A 24,940-nucleotide genomic window follows, 5' to 3' on the forward strand; every position below is an offset into this window, starting at 1 on the left:
TCCCCATAGTAGAAGTTTTCCACATAGCACTTAAACAGCAGCCCTTAATGGGCTCTTCCAACAACAGAACCAAACCCTCGGTCATTGATCCTCCGACGCCTTCAAATCCTACATTTGCCTCCACCAACACCACCTCAAGGAAGTCCAGATGATCCTCTCCAACAGGCTTTCACCCTCCGGAGTTTAAGGGCACTTCCTCTGCCATTTCCTCTTATCCCCTCCTCACCCCCCTATCCCCCCGCCACCCTTCCAGCATTGGAGCTTTGTTGCTACCTTTTTCCCTTTCCTTTGTTTTAGCCTTTTCTATACAAACATGAGCTATACTTTGCTCCCCCCCACTCCCGTTCATCACAGCTTGGAGTCCCACAGAGGTCAGTCTGAGCATTCTAACTGAGCTCCTATACACTTCTATTTCCACATATTACTACTGATATACTCCTCAGCACCACCATGGCAGTTAAATGCTTCTGTGGGAGTGCACATTGCCTTGTAATACTGACTATCATTGCACCTCTGCTCAGCTAAGCTACATTCCCCAATCGCACCACTGCCACGGTAGAGACACTCTAGCTAAGCCCATGCATATACTTCTATTTCTACATACCTCTACCTGTACCTGCAGGAACACATTTTTTGCTGACTTCCATTGCACCCCTGCCGCAGCAGTGACTCTCTAACACAGCCCATATACACTTCCATTTATACATTTCATTACTATCACGCTGCAGCAGTTAAATCACTACCATTACACCTCTGCAGCAGTAGAGATGCTCAGCTGAGCTCATAAACATTTGAATTTCTACATATTTCAACTGATTCACTCTCCTGCACTGCTTCAGCAGTTAAAGACCTCTGCGGGAGCACACACAGCCTTCCAAGACTGACCACCATTGCACCTCTGCAGCAGAAGAGATTCTCTACTGAATTATATCCCACCATAGCCCCGCTGCCACAACCATGACCCTCTAGTAGAGCCCATACACTCTCACATTTCACTTTTAAGTTCGACACACCCTCCCGCCGGGTCACAACAACCAAACACTGCCACGGAAGCACACATGGCCTTTCAATACTGTAATTTCCCACTTCAGCAGCAGTTATCATTCTAGTTTTAACTGAATACACTTTGCACCCATCCTATTTCTATTTTTGCTCTTTAGGCTCTCCTCTCACCCTAGAAATGGGAGAGAGCCCGGGGCTTGTGGATCTTATGAGCTCAGAGCTCTCTCCCAGGACCAGGAAAGCATGCCAAGCACTCTTTATATTCCATCATCAGCTGAGAGTGAACTTAGCGTGTGTGTGAGTTTATTCCTTCAGTTATCTTCACCTTAAAGAATCCCCTCTTCCGCCCCTAATTCACCTCCTTTTTCTTAATAGGGCAACACAGCGGCCCAGTGGCTAGCACTGTTGCCTCACAGCAAAAAAAAATAAATAAATAAATAAAATAAAATTTCACTTGGATTCTCCAGTTTTCTCTCACAGTCCAAAAAACATGCGCCATAGTTTAATTAACCAATCCAAACTAACACTATAGTCAAGCTCTTAACCAACAGTATATCCATATACAGCAATCTTTAATTTATCACTAGCCCCATATAAAGGGGAAGTTGTCGAGACCTACCTGACCTCAAACTCCCCTGCAAATCGGTGGAGTCCCAGGCTTGTAGATCTTATAAGCTCATGGCTCTCTTCTGACACAGCATGCCAAACATACTTTATAATCAATCATCAGCTGCGTGGGAACTCTTGAATGCTAGTTTGGATTAGGTCTGTGTTTCTACTACTGAGAAAGATGACAAACTTAAGACAAAGTGAAGTCAGACCATGGCCACATGGTGGCTCTCTAGCCTGTGCAAAAGGAAAAAATGTGGTTCTTAGCAATGGCTTATCAATAGCAATGGATTTGAAGTAGCACCTGGTTCATACCGGTGGAAAATTGTGAAATACTAGATTAGCAATTGTACAATCTGTAAAATTTCATGGATATTATACTGAATAAAATCACATACATTTCAGTAATGTAGCTAGTTATTAATCTCATCAAGAGATACAAGACAGAAAATGTACAAGATCAGGCATATGCGATACAAATTGTTTAATAAATTGTCTTATGTGAAATAAATTACAGATCTGAGTATTCAGCATAACAGGAAGTTCAAACGCAGCTCATTTGAAAATCACTATCAGTCTGTTTCATAATCTACTGGGAGATTGTGTCATTCGCTGAACTGAGCTGTTTTAAAGTTTATTCAGCTAATAAGAACATCAATGCAGAGTGTTGATACTTACAATGTTTCCATAATAAAATGCATTTAGGCATCAGACTAGCACTAGGAAAATATAAATTGTGACTGAAATCAGTACTGAAGTTGCTTAGGCCTACTAGTTTAATATGTACTTATTACATATTGCTTTGGGGCTTCTCTACATTGTTACTGTCCCAGATGAAGTGAAGTGAAGATGGACTCATAAGAGAACAACACGTTTCACATTATTTACAGCACCAAGATTTTTCAAGACACCATTGAAACAGACTTGTGGCGTTGTTACAATAATTATGGCTATAGCAGTCCGTCCATGTATATTGACCCTGTAGAGCTCTTAATGAACAGTTTTGGTGGAAACAGGAGAGTAGAGGTGCAAATTTAATTCTGTAGTGAGTTGGGTAGGTGTGTTTTTATGTTTTTTGAAATCTCCATCGCTAAATTGGCCAGTGTTTCAGTTACATTGTCCAACCCCTGTACCTATATATTGGGTAACAAACATCTGACAATTCAAGAGTTGTCCTTATAAAACAAAAACTTGTCATACTACAACAAATAGTGCTTTTCAAAATCAACATAAAATATATTATACTAAGTCTTTTTTTTCTTTTTTTGTAAAAAAATCGACATTCGTTTATGGCAGTGGGCTGTTTTGGTCTCACCTGCACTTTATCTCCACTTGCCATGCTGAATTCTCAGATACAACAGACAGACATGTGAGGAAATATGATGTCGACAACAAATTTACATACTAAGAAGTGACTGGACAGGTCGTGAAAGGTAATTGAAAGATTCCAAATGGGGAACTTTTTTGCTTTGTTGCATTTTTTTTTCTCACCAAACCAATATAAATTATGCATATTCTGCGGATAAGAGAGCAAACTGAACTGTGGGAGGACAAGAGATGCTTTGTTTTATTTACCAAGAACCATAGCACCCTTAGTGCAAACCAGAATTTGCTGCATACTTTTATTTCAGTCTGATATCATGTCTTCAACTGAAAGTACAAATACAAGGTGTGGAGTATTAGTATTTTGCTCCTCTTATTTTTTCAGTCACAATACACTAATTATTGGATAAGGCATAGTAAGTATATTTCACCCAAGCCGTCAAACAAGTACTGCCATTCCAAAGTAAAAGCAAATTGTCATATTTTGATTAAAGAATACTGAAATACCAAAAGTTTTGGGGGTATTAATTTGTAGGGAGTTGTTGTTCACTTAAAACTAACAATATGAAATAGCAAAATTAACATTATAAGTTTTAACTTCATGTGGATTTGAAGACAAAAACATGGCTCATAATATCTTTATTATGTACTAAATCATATATCTATGTGTAAGGTAACATTTTACAATATAACAGTATACACGAGTAATAGTGTTTTAAATATATCTTTGCTAAGGTACTTAAGAACTATATCACATACATTGACAAGACTTTCTGTTCTCATGGAAAGATGTTTGGCACAAGTTGCAGTAAGTGACCCATAATCACAACAGTATACAGCATTTTCTGTGAAACACAATCTGAGTTAAAAGTACAGTAATGCGTGAAATACACGATGCGTATCGCCAGTAAATCCTAGCATTTTCTATTTGATTATTGCACTAGGCCGCAAAACATGCTCCATTGCATTAATTATGCAACAAAATGCAGTGTATGTGCATGTGATTACACGCTAATATAAAAACCTTTCATTTTTTCATCTAAAAATGCTGGTTTAATTAACATAATACTCTAACAATACCAGGGTGTCATGTTGGCTCAGTGGTTAGCATTGTCGCCCCACAGCAAGAAGGTCACTGGTTCGGGTTATGCCTAAGGCATCCGGTATAGGTAAATTGGATTAGCTAAATTGACAGTTGTATGTGTGTGTGTTTGCGTGTGTGTGTGTGTGTGTGTGTGAATGGGTGTTTTACATAAATTGGTAGACTGGAAGGTCATCTGCTATAAAACCTGTTGGAATAGTTGGCGGCTCATGCTGCTGTGGCAACCCCTGATAAATAAGGGACTAAGCCAAAGGAAAATTATTGAATGAATGTAAGAATGCTGTTCATCCCTCTTTGTGATGTCTATATGAGTAACTTCTGGTAAATTGTAAGTGTATGTTTAAAAACTGTGTAAAATCAGGTACCATTATTCTACTTTAGTTTTAAGTAAATTACCTTCAATAGACCATAAATAACTGCTTAAAAAGAGTATTTCCATAGCCTATTTTATAAATGTGTTGAACTACTGTACTATAGAAAATAACCATAGGAGCTTTGGCCACATATAGACTTGTGATATTAATGTCACGTTAAAATACCAAGTGTAACATTATTTTGACTGTAAACGATAAAGCACAAAGCAACTGTTTCGAAGTATAGTCAGGTAGGGAAAAAGATGGATAGGCATGCTATACAAGCGAAATCGAGCTAGAGCTTGTTTTATACAGTCAGAAGCAGGGCCGTTCCAGCGAGAACCCATTTTGCCGGAGGGTGGTGTGTTTTGAGTGGGAAGCTCCAGATGTATGTGTTGCCGCGTTGTTTTGTGCGGTACACTGGACATTCATACGTGTTCTTCAGATCCTGCTGGTCGACAGGCACTGCTCTTATGTACAGCACTGGCATTGCTGGAGTCAAATCTTTTAGGACAGCCTCTGACAACAGACCTGAGGAGCAATCCCAGCGTGCACCTGTGGATGGATCAATTCAGAAAGATGTTTAATCTTAATCATAGTGGGCATTTACTCAGTCTAATTAAAATGTAAATGTTTTTGTCTATTCATTTACACAACATGCAAACTTTAGAAAAATGTTCAAGTTTTGGAAAACTATACAGTTCATAGTAATGAAGTCATGCAGGCTTAGTATGTGTTCAGTCATTTACAAGAATATTTAACAACCAAAACAACGGACATCTACTTGAACACACATGCTCAGACATGTACTGTAGTGTTTATTTACATACTGACATTACCAACTACACTACCTGACAATAGTTTTGGATCCCTGTTAGAAGAGCAACAAATAATAACTTCTAATTAATCATTTGGAAAAGTGGCAGAAGGTAGATTTTTCTGATGTATCATTTTTTGAACTGCATCACATATACTGCAGAAAACCTATTGGAACCCACATAGACACATAAATCAGGCAAGTTTGGTGAAGGAAAAATCATGGTTTGACATTATATTCAGTATGAGGGCATGCGTAAAATCTGTAGAGAGGATGGCAACATCAACAGTCTGAGGTATCAAGACATTTGTGTTGCCTATTACATTACAAACCACAAGAGAGGGTAAATTTTTCAGCACGATTGCGCTGTACCTCATATTTCAGCCTCCACATCAAAGTTCCTGAAAGCAAATGTGCTCCAGGACCCGCCCAGTCACCAGACATGAACATTAATGAGCATGTCTGGGGTAAGGAGGCATTAAAGATGAATCCAAAGAATCTTGATGAACTCTGGGAGTCCTGCAAGAATGCTTTTTTTGCCATTCCAGATGACTTTATTGATAAGTTATTTGAGCCATTGCAGAGATGTATGGATGCAGTCCTCCAAACTCATGGGAGTCATAAACAATATTATAATAATATTATACAAGCATTTTGTCTAAGCAAAGTCAGACCTTACTGTCCTAATAAAATAATTAATAATCAAGACATGAGCATTTCATTTTGGTAAAATAAGTGTAATCTAGAGGCCTTATATATAAGCCACTTCTGATACCAAATATTCAACTAAAAGTCTAACTATTATTTGTTGCTCCTTAAACTTGAATAGGTGACAAGACTTTTGTTGGGTAGTAAACTGGCTTGCCATGAAAAACATACCAATAGAAATATAGTTTAATAAAAAAAAAAGCTTTTAGTTGTTTTCACAGATTCATGAGTATGGGAATCGGTTTGATAATGGTTTCTTCTTTACTTCTCTAAGACAGAAGAACTTTACAAATTTTTACTGACTTTATTTAGTGTTTAAAATAGTATACAGGCAACATCTGCAAAGTAACAATGCTCAAAATTCAAGGCAAATGGAATTTTCTTTCTTTCACAGAATTCACTTTTAAGGACTACAACAAAACAGTTGTTATGGACTACAAAGACTTTAATTGGTGAAATCCCAAACACCACCACCATGAGCGCCCGACTGAGGGGGCGGGGATCATGTTTGGTTGTTTTAGGGCACTAGTTGGTTTGTGAATAACTTTACAAAGGTACTTAAGAACTAAGTTGTAATTGACCTGAATTGATAACACTCTAGCCAGCTAACAAATTTGAGCTCACGAATTTCTGAGTAACTGATTTTATAGAACCAGGGACTCGACTAAGTATTTAATGGGATAGTTCACTCAAAATCAATATTTACTCACAGTTTACTCTGCCTTAAGTTGTTCTAAATCTCTTTCTGTTAAACACAAAAGACAGCATTTTAAAGAAAGCTGGAAATGATTGACTTCCATGGTAGGAAAAACAAATACTATGGATTCAATGGTTACAGGTTTCTAACTTTATTCAAAATATCTTCCCTTGAGTTCAGTAAAAGAAAGAAACTCAAACAGTTTAGGTACAAGTGAAGGGTGAGTAAATGATGGCAGAATTTTTATTTTTGGGTGGACTAAACCTTTAGGGAGAACAAGAAAACATTCAGAAAACTCTTGAGTACTTTTTTAAAAATTTAATTTTAGTAGATTTGTGTCTGTTGAGCATCAGTTAAGACAACGTTAGCACCCATCAGCTTTAATTGTAGATATACCTAGATAATTGTAAGCTTTTGTCAGCTAATTTCATCTTCCTGGTTTAAAATCATTTTTGGGAAGGGATGAAAATCTGTGACATAGTGCCGATCTGCCTGTCCAGTGTTGACGTATCGGTTTCCCATTATTACTCATAGCTGAGTTTTCTTATCCTATGAGAAGACCCTTTTTCTGAAAAACTGCTAATTTACAAAAAAATTTTCAGTGTACCACAAAAGCCTAAAATAGTCTTTGAAATTGATTAAGGCCACCCCTTTAATAACATTGCAGGCTACCTGAATTATACATTTTATTTCGATACATACTCCAGCTACATACATAAACTCGAGTTTATACTCACCCTCTATGTAGAGTCCATGTATGTAAGCTCCCTCTCGAGGTGGATGCCCATAATCATCCTTGCTTTTCTTAGTGACATCCACAGACAGGCTCATCTTATTTAAAGGCCACTTGTTTTTGCGAGCTATACTCTGCATAATTGCTGCAAAGCAAAACTATTTTAGCACAAGTCTCTATTTTGGATTTGTGAATTTTTGTTTATATTTTTTCTCATCTCACCTGTAAGAAATGACTGAGGGCTAAAAAGTCCAGAGATCCAAACCACGGCGGGAAACACAAAGTCGTGAGTCCATGTGTCCAGCTCTCGACACTGAGCCAGAACATCACTAAACCTGCAGGATCAGATCATGCAGCTCTTATTATTCAAATGGTTTAGTGTTTGTCTGTATCAGAAAGATCTATGTAGGTGATTATACCACTGAGGCAGGGTTTTAGTTGAAGGAAAGGTCAGCCTGCTCCAACTCTCAGGAACAACATCATAGAACAAAGCCGTTTGGAGGAGCTCCATGTCTGAAGAAAGACTCAGTTCACCCTGTAACACCACGTCAGAGAACATTTATTCAGTTGACACTTATTAAGCTATACAGTATGTGCATGTATAACATGGTGAGCAGAAATTTTTTTTTTAAGTTTCCATGCACAAACAATAGACATACATTAATAAAACAATATTCCTTGAAATGCACTAGGAATGTTTTAGGAACGTTTGAGATGTCAATGTGGTATTCATGAATAAATAATTTGTAATTACTTACTAATTACGTTTTATGATATATGTATACTGTATATTGCTTATAACATTATATATGTGCTATAAAAAAAGATACAATTTAAATAAAATGTGTAATGTACAGTGGTGTAAAATAACAATTATAAATACTCAACCTACTGTAATTGACTAGTTTTTTCTCAGAAATTGTAATTTGTTGTCTTAAAAATGTGTACTTTTACTTTCCCTTGAGTACAGTTTTAGAGCAGCATCTGTACTTTTACTCCACTAAATCAGTCCTGTGATTCCTGTCCAATCAAATCACATATAGAAGGTAAATCATATCATAATGAACAAGACATGAGCGATTTATAATTGTAGCAAATTGTTTGGAAAAAGTTAAAGTGTCCAAAAACACATGTCCAAAATCTTTACATGCATTGACTCAGAGACTATTTAGATGCATGTCACTGATGAGAACATGACAAATGATTACTGTACGATGACCGAAATGGTCTTAAACACCTGACAGGTACAAGACCTCAATATGACGTCAGATTGATATTGTATCCCAACGTTGTGGGGTTGTTGCATTTTGTTTGGAAATGAAAATCAGGTTGATGCCTGAACCCAATGTCAGGCTGAAATCAATGTCCAATGTCAAACCTAAAATCAATTAAATATCAATGTTGACTGATGTTACAGCTTGACGATGTGTGGACGTTACCACTATGTTGGTATCAGACATTGGATGTCAGTACAAAGACAAAGAAATGTCAGTATTTGACGTTAATATGACATTGGTTTAAGATTTTGGCTCGATGTTGGATTTTGATCACTTTCCAACACAACCTAAAATCAACCAAATCAACTACATTTCAAGTCATTGTCGGATGTCACAATAGCGTTGTCCTGAGACGCTGGCTAGAAATTGAAGTTTGGTCACCTGATGTCACAACCTAAATCTAACCTAATATTAATGTCCTATGATAGTGTGTGACTGTTTGGCAATAACTAAATGCGCTACAGAATGTTACTTTTACAGACATCCACAAATTACATGTAAATGCATCAGCTTTAAACAATGTAGTACTCACTACTTACTACTCTTGAGTACTTTTTAAAGGTCTACTTTTAACTCATACTCTGAGTAATATTTACAATAGATACTTTTACTCTACTACATTTTTAGGCAAGTAATGGTACTTTTACTTAAGTATGATTTTCAGTACTCTTTCAACTACTGGTAATGTATTCATCATCATTCATTTTCTTGTCGGCTTAGTCCCTTTATTAATCCGGGGTCGCCACAGCGGAATGTACCGCCAACTTATCCAGCAATTTTTACGCAGCGGATGCCCTTCCAGCCGCAACCCATCTCTGGGAAACATCCACACACACATTCACACACACACTCATACACTACGGACAATTTAGCCTACCCAATTCACCTGTACCGCATGTCTTTGGACTGTGGGGGAAACCGGAGCACCCGGAGGAAACCCACATAAAGGCAGGGAGAACTGAGCCGAGGTTCGAACCAGAAACCTTCTTGCTGTGAGGCGACAGCACTACCTACTGCGCCACCGTTTTGCCCGGTAATGTATTCATTTAACATAATAATCATAATTTATTCCCCCTAAGTCCAAATACAAACTGTAATGTAAACATAAAAACATTTTTTGGAAGCAGTATTATCAAAAATATACATTTGCAACATACACAAGAAAAAATATATACACGTGTGTGTAGAAAATATTATAAAATATGTCAAATTTATCTTGATAACTTTGACAGAAAAGTACAGCATGTAATTGATTACAATTAACCCAAAATAATGTAGGCAACTATTTGTACAACTATATTCACACAGAAGTTTTATTGTGCCATATTGACAGCCTGTAGATTTCTATACATGTAGAAATTTCAGTTATGGTGTCGATGCATTGAAATAATTGAGCCTTAGCGATGGATCTGTGGTGGAATAAAATGCCAAAAACAGGAAAAATACTGTATTACATGACATTACATCATTCATGTTTACAAGCACAGGGAATGAAGTGATAGTAATGGTACATTATTTGTGATTTGTTTTTGAATGATATTTTTCTCCCTAGATGTAGAAATTCCCCTAGATGGAAAACGTAAATGAATACAGTATGAAGGCTTGACTCATTGAACATTGCTTATTGTTTATTGCAGTGATGTACCTTGAGTGCCAGATGGAGCTCTTTTAATGAAGTGTGTATGTGTTCCAGCAGTAGATTCATGCGTTCACACTCCTGCAGACAAACCAGGACATATGGGCTCCTCTGAGCTGTTTTAGACATCAGCTCTGCCACATTATACTCCTCAGGCAACTTCTCCAGGAGCTCATCCACAACACTCCTCACCTGATTAACAACAACAAGAACAAATTGTTCATCAATGGAGGTTTTAGGTGCAATCGAATGCATCAAATCATTGTGCAGCACAGTATTTATATCTATGATTATTTGTCTTTGTTTATATCATCCAAAATGATAACAATGAAATGTTGATCATTACACTAAATGATGGCATAATGTAAAAATAAATCTTATTTTAATTTCAGAAAGAATAGCATCTTATATTTCAGCCAATTCGGGAATGTTTAGTATTGATAAATATAAGTATAAATAAGCATAACACCCCTGTCAACTAGCATTACAAATATATTAACATTTAAAGTCAGAATTATTAGCCTCCCTTTAAATTTTCTTTTCTTTTTTTAATAATACCCAAATGATGTTTAACAGAGCAAAGAAATTTTCACAGTATGTCTGATAATATTTTTTATTTCGGGAGAAAGTCTTATTTGTTTTATTTTGGCTTGAATTAAAGCAGTTTAAATTTTTTTAGTAACCATATTTTTTTATTAACCATACAGTATTTCAATAACTTGCCTAGTTAACCTAATTAACCTAGTTAAGCCTTTAAATGTCAATTGCCACAGAGAAAAGAACTGCCAACTATTCCAGCATATTTTTGCCTTTACGCAGTTTTACATAGTGGATGCCCCTCCAGCCACAACCCATTACTGTGAAACACCCATACACTCTTGCACTCATACATTCATTCATCCATTCATTTTCTTTTCGGCTTAGTCCCTTTATTAGTCCGGGGTCGCCACAGCGGAATAATCCTCCAACTTATCCAGCACGTTTTTATGCAGCGGATGCCCTTCCAGCCGCAACCCATTTCTGGGAAACATTCACAAAAACTCATTCACACACACAATCATACACTACGGACAATTTAGCCTACCCAATTCACCTGTACCGCATGTCTTTGGACTGTGGGGGAAATCAGAGCACCCATGCGAATGCAGGGAGAACATGCAAACTCCACACAGAAATGCCAATTGACCAAGACGAGGCTCGAACCAGCGACCCAGCAACCTTCTTGCTCTGAGGCAACAGCACTACCTACTGCAACACTGCGTCGCCTGCACTCATACACTACATCCAATTTAGTTTATTAAATTCACTCATAGTGCATATTTTTGGACTGTGGGGGAAACCGGAGGACCCAGAGGAAACCCATACGAATACGGGGAGAACATGCAAACTCCACACAGAAACGCCAACTGGCCCAGCCGGAACTCAAACCAGCGACCTTCTTGCTGTGAGGTGACAGTGCTAATACGGATTACACACATTATTATGAAAATGTTCGAGTCAGTGAGATGTAAATTAAATTGTCTGTTTAGTTTGTACACATTCAATTTAATACTTAACACTGTTGAACATTTTAATATCATTGAAGCCAATGGGTGAAAAGTCAATGGTTTTTGTGTCCAATTAAGAAATTCTTTAAAAATTTTCAATTTCTGGGTCAACTTTTTTTAATGAGAACAAGAAACTTAATGAACAAGACAAAAAACATGAAACATATTTTAAAAACAAGAAACAACAAACAATTGTTTATTTTTTATTTTGCAGCAATGTTTTCCAATCTCTAATAAATAATCATTTCATGTTTAGGGAATTTGTGTACATCGGATTTTACTGTAATTAGTTCTTAAGTAATGTGTATTTACATGGCATATTTATCATGTATGGCCCTACACCCAAAGCGCTTCACAATCATGACCCCTCATGTTTCTCCACACCACCACCAGTGTGCAGCATCCACTTGGTTGATGCGATGGCAGCCACAGGACAATGGTGCCAGTGCGCTCACCACACACCAGCTATAAGTGGAGTGGAAAGACAGTGATAGAGCCAATTTAGGGAATGGGATGATTAGGAGGTCATGATTAGGTAAGGGCCAAAGGAGGGAATTTAAGAGAAGTGCCATGGGATTTTTAATGACCACAGAGAGTAAGGACCTCAGTTTAACATCTCATCTGAAAAACAGCAAACAGCGCTCACTGACAGTATAGTGTCCCCTTCACTTTACTAGGGCATTAGGACTCACACAGACCCCCAGCTAGCCTCACTAACACCACTAGCAACCTAGTTTGTCCATGTGATCTCCTATTCAGGTACTGACCAGGCTCAGCCCTGCTTAGCTTCAGTGAGTAACCGGTCTTGGGGAGCAGGGTTATATGGCTGTAAAACATTTCTAATGCAATCGGGTGTCTTGTTAGGCAATGTTTTCTCAATAAAACTATACAATAGGTATAGTTCATTAAGTTGAATGCCTGAGAATAGTACACAGGGCATACCAATATGACTGCACAGTTGCTACATTTTTATTACATAATGAACAGTCCTTTTTAATTATACAGTAGATCCAGTGTTTGAGCCTTATACAGTACAATGTGTGCAAATGTTTTGATTCAACTGTATTTGTAATGTTAATAAATTTAACTGCTCTAGAATTACCTTCTCCTCTGTGCACTGTGCTGCTCCTTCTGCTGTTGTGGAGTCTCTAGGCTGCAGCTCCAGTAAGGTTTTGAAGAGGCTCTCAGACGTGGCCGTCATGAACTCAATCTCAGCATTCGGGTGCAGTCTGAAGAGAGCGGGGCTTTCCGAGGGCAACCTTTCATCCACATACCTGTGATACTCACTGTAGTCCAGATCTGGAGGAGCAGGAAAGCCAGGACACAAAAACAGCTCCCCTTCAAACTGAACAGACAGGTTACATTCACTCTAGATACACTCAAAAATTATGCTTGCTGTTTGTTCAAAGTACTTATTTATAATGAGCTGAAGCAACATAATTCGTGAGGTATTTGTGGGACAACTTCATTGTTTTAGGTTCAATTCACTTAAGTTTGTAACACAGCAAGTTTTTAATAAATTAATAAATAATGAATTCCTCCATGTTGTGCAAACCCAAATCGATTGTGTGGAGCCCTGCATTTTAGCATGGAGAAGCTAGAGTACATTTAATCGTTTATCAGAGAACAGCTTATGGTATATGGCAAACTGTATTTGTATTTATGCTACTATAATATGTATACAGCGTTTACAATTAATAACTAGTGCTTATTTAACAGTTACTCTGTGTTGTCTAATAACCAATGCAAAAAAAAACAAAAAAAAAAAACAAGTTACCTACACAAAGTAATTGTAGTTTCCATGCTTTTGTCTAGTAATATGAACAAGCAGGCTAGTTATAAATACTGCTTTGCTATAAGTTAGGTGTTACTAAGCATAACTACAGTCATATTTAGTAATCCGTCTCGTGTTGTTTAGCAACCAATACAAGTAAACAAGTTACCCAAACAAAGTAGTAAAATTTACTCAAAGTTGGTGAAATTATTTGCTTTATAAATGCGAGGCAAATCAATGTGTTACTTCTTACAGTGTGGGCTTAATCTCCAGGTACTAGTGTTTTTCTTTTATGTACAAAAACCTTTAAATGTATATTTATATACAAGTACATATTAAGCAGACACTAGTACATATTCATTATAAATTAGTATGTATTACTAGTCATTATGTGCATGTTACACACCAGTATCTTTATCACCAGTAACAATTCTGATGAATTGCTTTTTACTGGTTTTATTTATCATAGGCTCTGCTTTTTTATTTTTTACAGTCTCATTTATATTGTGCTTGGTCAGAATGGCCAAAGTAGAGTTCCACTCCAAAATCTTACAGTAATGTTTAAGTAAAATAAATAAGCATTCACGTCTATTAACTATGTACAGTACAAATGCCTGATAAATAAGTACGAACTAAAAAAAAAAAAAATGTAAATAAAAATTATCACTAGTACTTAAAGTATTACATCCAGTATGTAATACAAATAATGTTAGTATGTATTTAATAGGTTTGAGTATCAATAAAATACGAAAATCAGAGCACACCTGTCATCAGGGGTTACACTGGCTCCCAGTTACATTCAGAATCGATTGTATTAAAAGTATTATTACTTGTCTATAAATAACTAAATGGCCTAGGATCTTAATAAATTACAAATATGCTCACTGAATACAAACCTAACAGATAAATTAACAGTAAATTAGAAATTGCAAGAGTTCGGTCAAAGCAGGGGGAATCCGTCTTATGCCTCCTGCTGCTGGAATCAGCTTTTTTAGAAATGATCAGATGTGCTCCAACATTACGCACATACAAATCAAGGCTTAAATCACATCTGTTTAGCTGTGCCGTGCTCCATCCGACAGATCACACTATTATGTCTTTTTTTTTTCTTTTTCAGTCTTTTAAAACTTGTTTTAACAAATTTTAATCTGTTTTAACGATTTTTACTCTTTGTTGTTTTTATTCTCATTTCTTTTTTTCTTGTTTATGTAAAGCACCTTCATACACAATGGTAATTCAAATATGATATGTAATTAAACTTTCCTTGTCTTACTAATAATGGTTGTATCTAAGAAGTACTAGTGCCAAATGAATAAAATTACGTCCTAATTGTAATACTAGTCAAAAGTGATATCTAAATAGCATAATGGAAGTCAACTTAAAACAGAATAGTTAGTGAAGTACTTAGGGATCAGAGTAAATAACCAAACCAAATTGCAAAGTGATTGTAAAGTACAATAGGTAACACTTTACAAGAAAGTTTAATTATATTAGTTCATCCATTTAAATCAACAGTGAGCTTTTGTCATTTTCATTGTAAATTTAGTTAAATTAACTTATGTTAACTTTTATGTTAATGTTAACCTTATTGCCTGGTGCTACCATACAATAGCTCTAAAATGTTAATGTTTGAATCATAAAGCAATTAAGTCTCCAATAATTTTGCACTGTTATGACCACCACTGAAAAAACATTGTAAATATTCTTAAAAAGCACTCTTAAACTTCTTCACTTCTTAAAAAGTTGAAATAATAAATAATTATTCACCGTATTTCGAAATGCCACAATATCAATTCAATAAATTGTATACAGTATGTCTAGTATTCAATAAGTACCAACATCTATGCACTGGTACCAAGTGAATACTAGTATTTAATGGTAACCCTTCATTTGTATAGTCCATTTGAGTATTAGTAGACTGTCTGCTTAATATTTATTGATACTGCTGCTAAACAGATATTTAAGTGACTATAAGAAACTTTGCAAGTACACGTCAACTTACATTAACCATAACCCTAACCCTAACCTAACAGTCTACTTATAATCTAATGAAAATTAGTTGGCATGTGGATGCGATGTAACTTAAATTCAACAAATAAACCATCAAAATAAAGTATGACCTATTTAGTTAATAAGAACTAGTAGCTACCAGTATCTTCTAAATATAAGCTGTGCCAAAATCCCCTAAAACAAAATCTAGAATGCTACTTTTGTATGTCTTATGAATTAAAACAGCTTGCTATATTAATGGTTAAAATTCCATTATTACTAAAAAAAAACAACAAAAAAAAAAAACATAATTTTAAACATAATCTGTCATATAACACAACACGATGACACATTTATGATAATATGGAGTTTTTCTACACAGTGTTTTGTCCTGATCAGCATTGTAAGGTTTCTCCGTGCTGGTGCTCACTAACAGATGAAGGAGTGTGTGGTAATCGATAGCAGGGCTGGTGCTGGGCACTGGGAGAGTAATGCAGCTTTGCGGAAAGGCTAAAGAGGAACTCAGTGATTGATGGCTGCTCATCCTAAGGCCTAATGAGACTCGCTGAGAAAACACTGGGCTGCATGCCTGACCACTGCTAAAAAACAGTCTTAATCATCTCACACAGACCTCACTTTAAAAAAACACACACACACACACACTTTAAACTTCAGCATTCAAGATAGAACATTGTGGCGTATTATTTGAGGACACAGACAAACGTGTCTTCAGTGTGTGGAGCTAAAGGACATTTAATACATTCATCTTCTCTTTTGTTATCTGTGACCACTGTGATGTAATGCAGATCTTCGTCACTAGAGAGCACCATACAGCTATAGTTTTAAAATGTGCAAACATGCACGAGGTCTACTCTACAAACATTCATTTAAAGTCTCATTTTGACTTGATGCTGTCTGCAGAACTTGAACATTGATAAAACTACATAAATATATACACAAATCTACTTTAGAAGATTTGTGTATATATCCATAGCATTTAGGCATGTGAAATAGCCCTTCATTCCCTGTTGCCTACATTGGTTCACTATTACAATCCATTTAAATAGTGAATAAGCACCGGAAGGGTTCACTGGAAGGGATGCTGTTTTGTTTGTGCCTTGCTAGTTGAGGAAAAACATAATGTGTTATTTAATTGGTAATTAAATACTTGTCAATTTAGAAAGTTAATGACTGGATGCCATCTTGTGGTTGGATGCAGTAGTTCATTCAGAATGCAAACTCTTGACAGTGCATTGTGGGTATTCTTAAGTTGTTGAGTGGACAACAGTTGTACACTCGTTATTGCGGTGCATTGTGGGATTGAGTTGAGTGCACTTCCGAACATTTATTGTGTTAAGACACCTCTATAAATGGCTACTCTCTCTAATAGTTCACCATTTAAGTGTATTGGGGTGATTTCGGATCCAGCCAGGTTCAAGAAGATTAAACTAAATATCAGAATATGCAAGAAAGATTATTTAAGTGACTTTGAATGTGGCAGATTGTCGGTGTAAATTTGATTTTCACACACAGACATCTTTCTATAAAGAGTGATAAAAAACAGAACACGTCAAGTGAGCAGGCCATTTTTCTGTTGATGCCAGAGAACGGCCAGACTTGTTTGAGCTAATATAAAGGTAACAGTAACTCAAACAACCATTGCACCTCTGAACACACAAGACTGGAAAAATGTTACCTCATCTGATGAGTCTCAATTTCGACGATGACATTTGGTTAGTAGAGTCACAATTTGGCAGCAATAACATGAATACATAGATCTATTCTGTTTTATATCAATGGTTCAAGCTTCAGCTGGTGGTTTAATGGTGAGAGAGGTATTTTCTTAGCACACTTTGGGACCATTAGTCATGCCCGCATTAAGAATTCAGAGGCCCCTGGGTACAACGTCTTGTAGGCCCCCTACCTAGTCGCACCCCTATAGTTGAATTAAAAAAAAAAGATTAATATAATATTTTTTTAAATAAAATGAATCTATAATGTATTGCCCACATTTTTAAAATAAAAATAAGTTAAATCTTTGTAGACTACAAATATATGAATGTACTGTATATCATGTAACGCATTTAAATCATACTTTGAAAAAAAAATACTAATACGACTAGTGAAAATTAATGGATTTTAAAACACTTGAGAGTTCAACTGCATATGATTTGGATATAACACCTCTCCATTTCAGTTCTATGAATCTGAGTCTTCCAAGATTCGAACCGGGTTCATGATCGATCGGGTTAAAACATGTTGCTATGTGCTTTACGAGCTACGCCACTCATGCTGCTGTTTGCCGCTCTCTATAGTTATGTTGTCTCTGTCAATCAAACGGTGATGCGCGAGAATCACTCAACTAGCTTATTCCAACGAGGTGCGCTATTTGCACTTAGCCTAAATAGACACTCCAAAATTGGCATTTCCCCCCCCTCGCAGGGGCCTCAAGTGCACATGGGCCCCTGGGCCTGTGCCCATAATGCCCATTGGTTAATCCGGCCCTGCCATTAGCACCAATTGAGCATTGTTTACATGCTAAAGCCTACCTAAGAATTGATGGTGATCATGTCTACAACTTTATAACCACAGTTTTGTTATCTTGTTGTGCCTACAGCGTATTGTGGCAAAGTTCAGAAAATATCAGTCTGTTCTATTTTTGTCAATCAGTTCCCTATTCTCAGCTTCCCTCCACAGTCACCAGGTTTAAATCCAATAGAGCTGTTTTCCAGCTCTTCCTAGACAATATTTTCCAGCTGTTCCTAATCAAACACACCTGAATCAACCCATTAATATATGGCTCAGAAAAGGAACCAATCCAAAATGTGCTCTGTCTGTGTCCTTCAGGAATACTGTTAGGAAGCACATGCAATAGAGTGATACTGGGATTCGGTATAATGTCATCATGGATGTACAGATGAAAAATCTGCATGTCATTTTACTGTAAACCAAAATCTATGAGGACTAATAGCTGAATGTAAGTCATAAATAATTTTTGCAGTTTTAAATAAAGTTACAAACCCATTAACAGATGTTCCTAATAAAGTGCCCAGTGAATGTATATTGCATTAATATATTAAAACAGTTTGCACCCACTGATCTATATACAGTAGAATGACTGGATTGCTCATTGCTTTCTAAACTGCGTAGAAGCAGTGAAGCCACAGGAAATTGTTAATCTGCCATCTTACAATTCCCTACCGCCAGAGAGCACTGAAGTTGCCCTAAATAATTGGTCAATTCGCTGCAAGAATGACCCACTGTGCATTCTACAAGTGTAACATGAAGTTTAAAATGTGACAAATTTGTTCAAAGGTTCGCTTCAAACTTTATTGATTTATGTGCATATTTGAAGTTTTCTTTTCCTACGAAGCAAGAGTAGTGACAACTGAGAAACAGCATATTAAATAACAAAACACTTTATTACTGTATTATATACTCCAGTGCATACTCCAATGGCGAAACCACCTTACAATTATGGAAACAACACCTTTTTGTAAAGCAGACACAGAGCCATATAAAAAAAAAATTACATGAATTAATTTACCAATAAATTCTTTAAATCTTAAAATTGTATTACAGTACTTGACTAAACAAGCACAAAGTTCAAACAAATCACTGTACACTAAATCAGAAAGAGCTCAGTTAGTACTAAATTGTAAATAAAATCTTTATTAGGCCTTTTGTGTATTATATATTTATGTATATTTCTCATTTATAAATAAGTGAACTATCAGGTTTACAAAGTGTCTTCCCAAATTGTTTTAAAATCTTCATATAAGTTGCCTCGTCCAATAATGACCCTCACCATAAAAGCTTCTTTTTATTTTATTATGAGCAATCCAGTCATAAGCAATGCAGATCTCTAATATAGATCAGTGTTGTAACTTTAAAGTTGGCAAATGACTGCTAGTTTACTGAACCTTCAAATACTTCAAATGTGATTCTTAAAACATGATAAGATATATAACAGTGATTTGATCAAATTTCCAATGTGTGTTATAGTAAATTGCACTGCCCTGAATATTTTTACCATCTTGGGATTGATGAACTCCTGAAGGTACGTGCGGCAGAGCATCCTGTCTCTCTCATCAGTGATGTGTCCTCCATATATGATCTCTCCAAACAGATAACAAAGATCCTCCCATGGTACCTGAGGCACACATATTAACACACCAAAATGTCAAATCTCCAGCACAAACTGATCCCTCAGCGCCCTGCGTTTAACACCCACAGCACTATTTTTAGCCTGGTTTGCAAGTTATGACACAGAAAAAAACATGAATTCTGGTAAAACGTTTAACAAAGATGAAGGGCTCGCTCACAAGCACGAGTTCAAGAACTGAAGTGGTCTGACGGGAACATCCTATAGTGAGGAGAAATGGCTATTTTATTCCACACTAAACAAAAAGGCAATCCAATTCATGTATAATTCCAGCAAAGATCAAACTTATGCTTTGCCTGGCCAGAGAAAAGAGCGTATGATGCCTAATTGTAAAGGAGAGAAGAACAAGTGAGCGTGTGTCTCATAACTGATGACAGACGCTAGAGGTTCACCATCATTTGTACCTGTATTGTTTTGCAAATTGCTTCTTTCATCAGCTCTAATTGCAGTGATCACTTATAAAGCGTTGTAAGGTGTCACGCACAACGCGTGTAATTACATTTAGCATGACGCTTCATTTGCCGCCTAATGAATCCTCAGTGAACGCACATACAGGTTACTGTTTGGTTAACATAATGAAGGACATTCATTTTTTGAGGGAAGAGGGGACATTTAGAGTGACTATAATTTGTTGTGAGCACTGAAATGCTGGAAGAGGAAAAACTATTTAGTGGATACAGTCAGATCAAGACTGTTCACTTTGTATGATGGAGAACGTGGGAAAATAGGTCACAGCGAGCAACAATGTGAGCTTCATATAATTTACAGTCAGCTTAGAGGTTAACAGTTAAATGTTAAAGGGAATGCTCTTACTCCAAAGCCAAAAACAAATAACAATTTTACTTTTTAGCTTTCAAATCTCCCTTTTAGACAAAACTGTAAAATATTTCTTTCTGTTATCTTTGAAAACCTAGAAATCAATCTATAAGATAAGGACATGCTAACAACATGCTAAATCCTGCAATCACATTAAATGTGCTAAAGCATGATAGAAACCAACAACAGCAACATGTTAAACATGTTCACAACATGCAAATGTTTGCTAACATATTCTGAAAATGTGAAATCAAGTTATCTCTGATGGTCAGAAAGTGCAAATAAATCCTTTATAGATAGTAATATATAGCATAATAGTGTCTAGATGCAGTCTAGAGGCCTAGAGACTGTAGTGTACACCATAATTTTGTAAAAGATTTACTTTAAAGGCACATTATGTTTATGAATATATGAAAAATAGTCAAATTGCCAATTAGTAAAATTGGTCAAAAAAAATAAATAAAAAATTCTAGATTAATCTTACTGTGGCAACGCGGTGGCACAGTAGGTAGTGCAGTCACCTCACAGCAAGAAGGTCACTGCTTTGAGCCTTGGCTGGGTTAGTTGGTATTTCTGTGTGGAGTTTGCATGTTCTTCCCACGCGTGCGTGGGTTTCCTCCTTATGCTTAGGTTTCCTCCACAGTCCAAAGACATGCGCTATAGGTGAATTGTGTAAGCTAAAATTGTCCGTAGTATATGTGTGTGAATGAGAGTGTATGAGTGGAGTTTGCATATATTAGTGGCATTATTGAAGTAAACACCGCAATGAAACTATTACCGAAATGTGGAAGTTTTTTTCTTTCCATTTGGCATGCGTTATTAAATTCCATAACACTCTCACCAGTCCTTACTCCTTATTTGTGTCTAATACCCCAGTTTGTAACAGGGGCATGAATAAAATGTTCATGAGTTAAATTGCACTTCACGTAAACAGCTTAATTATATTATTGTCAATTAAGGCAAATAAATAGATTACAGATGTCTATGTAAATGTAGTCAGTAGTATCTTTGAAGTAGGTGAAAGATCCAGCTCTTGTTTTTCTCTCCTTTACAATTACACGAGAAACAACCTTGTGTAAAGGAAACGCAACTGGTGAGATCAGTTCTCTTTGAAATAGACTTGACAAAAAGCGATGCTCGTGTCCCCACAGTACTGTTGCTTTCAAGAGCTCAAGATTGGGAAAAAAAAAAAAAAAAAAAAAAAAAAAAAAAATATATATATATATATATATATATATATATATATATATATATATATATATATATATATATATATATTAGGGGTGTAACGATACACTCAGCTCACGATACGATGTGTATCACAATATAATGTTCACGATTCGATATGTATCAAGATATTTGGAATAAAAATTGAAAATTTAACTGAAATGCAAATTTTACCAAGTAAACTATTTTTTATGTATTTCTTTTGTTTCAACTTGTTAAACTGAACCTTCTTTTAGAAAATATATTATACAGACCTGTCTCTGGAAAATAAAACAATTTAAAAACTTTTAAAAAAATATTATTGAAATGACAGAGACAAAATTAAGGAACAATTTAAGTAAAGGTGCAAAAAAAAAGCTTTCTATTCAATTGAATTTAACAGTAAGAGCTTAAGGCTTTGCTTGGTCACTTGCGTTTTTTGTGTGTGCAAAAAAATCCACATTTCCAGGTAATTAACAGTTTTATAAGATAATCCTGAACTTATGTGTATCTGTCTGAGAGGTTTTTATGGACGGGCATGATGAGTGACATGTTGGGCATGATGAGTGACAGGGTGGCCGTCTTTTCATTACACATGACAGTCGTGGCTCTTTTCAGCAGTTTAGGCAGGTTTACTATTTCTTCGGCATCGCTGATGTCGGCGCTATCAAGTGTATCATGTTGACGTGCATTTTTGTGTACCTCTGTACTCAAAAGGTTTAATGCTCGTCGTAATCATAACTCTAAAATGCGATATGATTGTTTAAATAATGTGTACGTTTTCGGTTTCATTTCCACTGCTAAGTGCTGTTCATACTTCCCACGCGGGCTCCTGAAAGATCACTCTGTTCCACAAACTGAATGTTGTTTACTACTTTATTAGTCACAACCTGCAGGTTCTGTTCACAGAAGCAGACGCGCGCATATGGCAAGCCGTTTTAGCATTTAAACCTTTGTTCTGACTATCCATTAATTTATTTAATTCATATTTTATTAAATTCATTTAGAGATATCTCTAATTATATTTTGACTAGTCGAATTATAATTATGACTAGTCAAAATATAATTAGAGATATCTCTAAATATATTTATGGATAGTCAGATCAAAGGTTTAAATGTTAAAACGGCTTGCCATACGCGCGCGTCTATCATAGTCCGCCCTCTGTAGTAACAGCTCACGTCATGTGTGATTTTGCGGCCGCCAATACATCATTATATGAAGACAGAACGATATTTTAGGGTGAATTGTACCTTATAAATACAGTATGTGACTCTTTCAACACCATTAGGAGGTATCCATGTCGCTGTGCAAAGTATGTAAATCACTGTGAAGACTTTAAAACTTAGGATGTTTGACCCAGTATGCGTGTCAAAAAGCGGACGAGTCTAAAGCAATGACTGTACCAAAATGTTGCCAGACGTCTGATTTTGAGAGGATGGGCCATCCTCTATTTCAACTCCACTCATCTTGGTCTGCTAACATTACTGCTGCTGCAATCTGAACTCACGTGCGACAGCAGGTGGAACGTAGCTCACGTGCATACAGCTCAACTAATAAGAGAAAACGGACGCCATATCGTAATCAAATCATCATAACGCCACGATGCATATCGAGACATTTTTGCATCGCAATAAATCGTACAACGATAAATCGTTACACCCCTAATATATATATATATATATATATATATATATATATATATATATATATATATATATATGTATGTATGTATATATATATATATATATATACACACACACACATATATATATATATATATATATATATATATATATATATATATATATATATATATATATATATATATATATATATATTTATATATTAGTAAGCAGCAGCAGTCACTGCTTTTGTTTAAATTAATCTTCGAACAGATTATTAATAGGCCTAATGTTAACTGTATGCACGTGATCATCCTTTCATTATCACACACGATAGGTTCTTACCTGCTTTTTTACTTACAGTTATTTTTGTTAATGTAGTTTAATTATCATCCTTTGCATAATATGAAATTAACTCACAATTTATGTGTAGCTGATCTGGGACTTTTAGCCAGGACAGATTACTGTGCATATTTTTGTTGAAAAAAAAAGTACATATATGCAGCTATATTTTGCTTACTTTGACACATTTAAAATTTGTGGCTAAGAAATAATTATTTCTTAGTTTTCTATAAAAACTAATTGCAATACGACAACCATTTTGCTCATGAACACTGAGCAGGCTCACAACCTAAACAAAATGAAATCAATGAGGAGGCATGTGGACATAACACAACATCTAAATCAAGTAATTTTAGCATGTCAAAGTCACCTTTATTCATATAAAATATATTTTCCAAACAACAAAAGTGTGTCTAGTGAAAATGCCAAGTGGCTAGTAACGTTGGAAATCTACTAGCCACAGTGGCTGGTGATCAAAACAGTTAATGTCAAGCCCTGCATCCGCGCTAAAATCTCAAGGTGAAAGTCATCATAAGCTTGCGTAGAATAGACCCAGCTACCAACCCAACTTTCAGAATAGATTAACGGGGTTATTTTTTCATCGCCCGATTAGAGTCTCGCGTTAACGCAGCATGCTAACAGTGAAAAACGGCCCATGACTAACACAGTTGAAGTCAGAATTATAAGTCCCCCTTTTAATTTTTTTTAGAGCAAAGACATTTTCACAGCATGTTCTTCTGGAGAAAGTCTTATTTGTTTTATTTCAGCTTAAATTAAAGCAGTTGTTTATTTTTTAAACACCATTTTAAGAACAAAATTATTAGTCCCTTTAAGCTATTTTTTTCCGATAGTCTACAGAACAAACCATTGTTATACAATAACTTGCCTAATTACCCTAACCTGCCTAGTTAACCTAATTAACCCAGTTAAGCATTTAAATGTCACTTGAAGCTGTATAGAAGTGTCTTGAAAAATATCTAGTCAAATATTATTTACTGTCATCATGGCAAAGACAAAATAAATCTGTTATTATAATGAGTTATTAAATATATAGTTATATATATATATGAGAATGTAGTTGTTTTTAGCAGAGCAAAGATGATTGACTTTGTTCATCCACAAAATGCCAACAGAGACAGCATAATAAGCCCTTAGTAAAAAAATTCAGCATAAAACTACAAACTACAGCTGATCAAATCATTATAAATCTGGTAAGTGACA

General features: G+C 35.9%; 1 protein-coding gene across 1 annotated transcript in view; it reads right to left on the bottom strand.

Annotated features, from left to right (window-relative positions):
• Window positions 1-3,152: 3,152 nt before the first annotated feature.
• Window positions 3,153-24,940, bottom strand: part of si:dkey-233k19.3 — a 188,511-nt gene continuing 166,723 nt past the window's right edge. The window contains exons 76-82 of the mRNA XM_087286860.1: window positions 19,601-19,720; window positions 12,907-13,149; window positions 10,267-10,449; window positions 7,764-7,879; window positions 7,567-7,679; window positions 7,349-7,489; window positions 3,153-4,944 (exon numbers count right to left, since the gene is read on the bottom strand). Of these exons, the coding sequence (XP_087142986.1) occupies window positions 4,697-4,944; window positions 7,349-7,489; window positions 7,567-7,679; window positions 7,764-7,879; window positions 10,267-10,449; window positions 12,907-13,149; window positions 19,601-19,720 (1,164 nt within the window). The 3' untranslated portion in view covers window positions 3,153-4,696. The remainder of the gene's footprint in view (window positions 4,945-7,348; window positions 7,490-7,566; window positions 7,680-7,763; window positions 7,880-10,266; window positions 10,450-12,906; window positions 13,150-19,600; window positions 19,721-24,940) is intronic.

Source organism: Danio rerio, chromosome 16 (assembly GCF_052040795.2).
Source record: "Danio rerio strain M-AB ecotype USA chromosome 16, GRCz13ab, whole genome shotgun sequence".
In the NCBI taxonomy this organism is placed as follows: domain Eukaryota; kingdom Metazoa; phylum Chordata; class Actinopteri; order Cypriniformes; family Danionidae; genus Danio; species Danio rerio.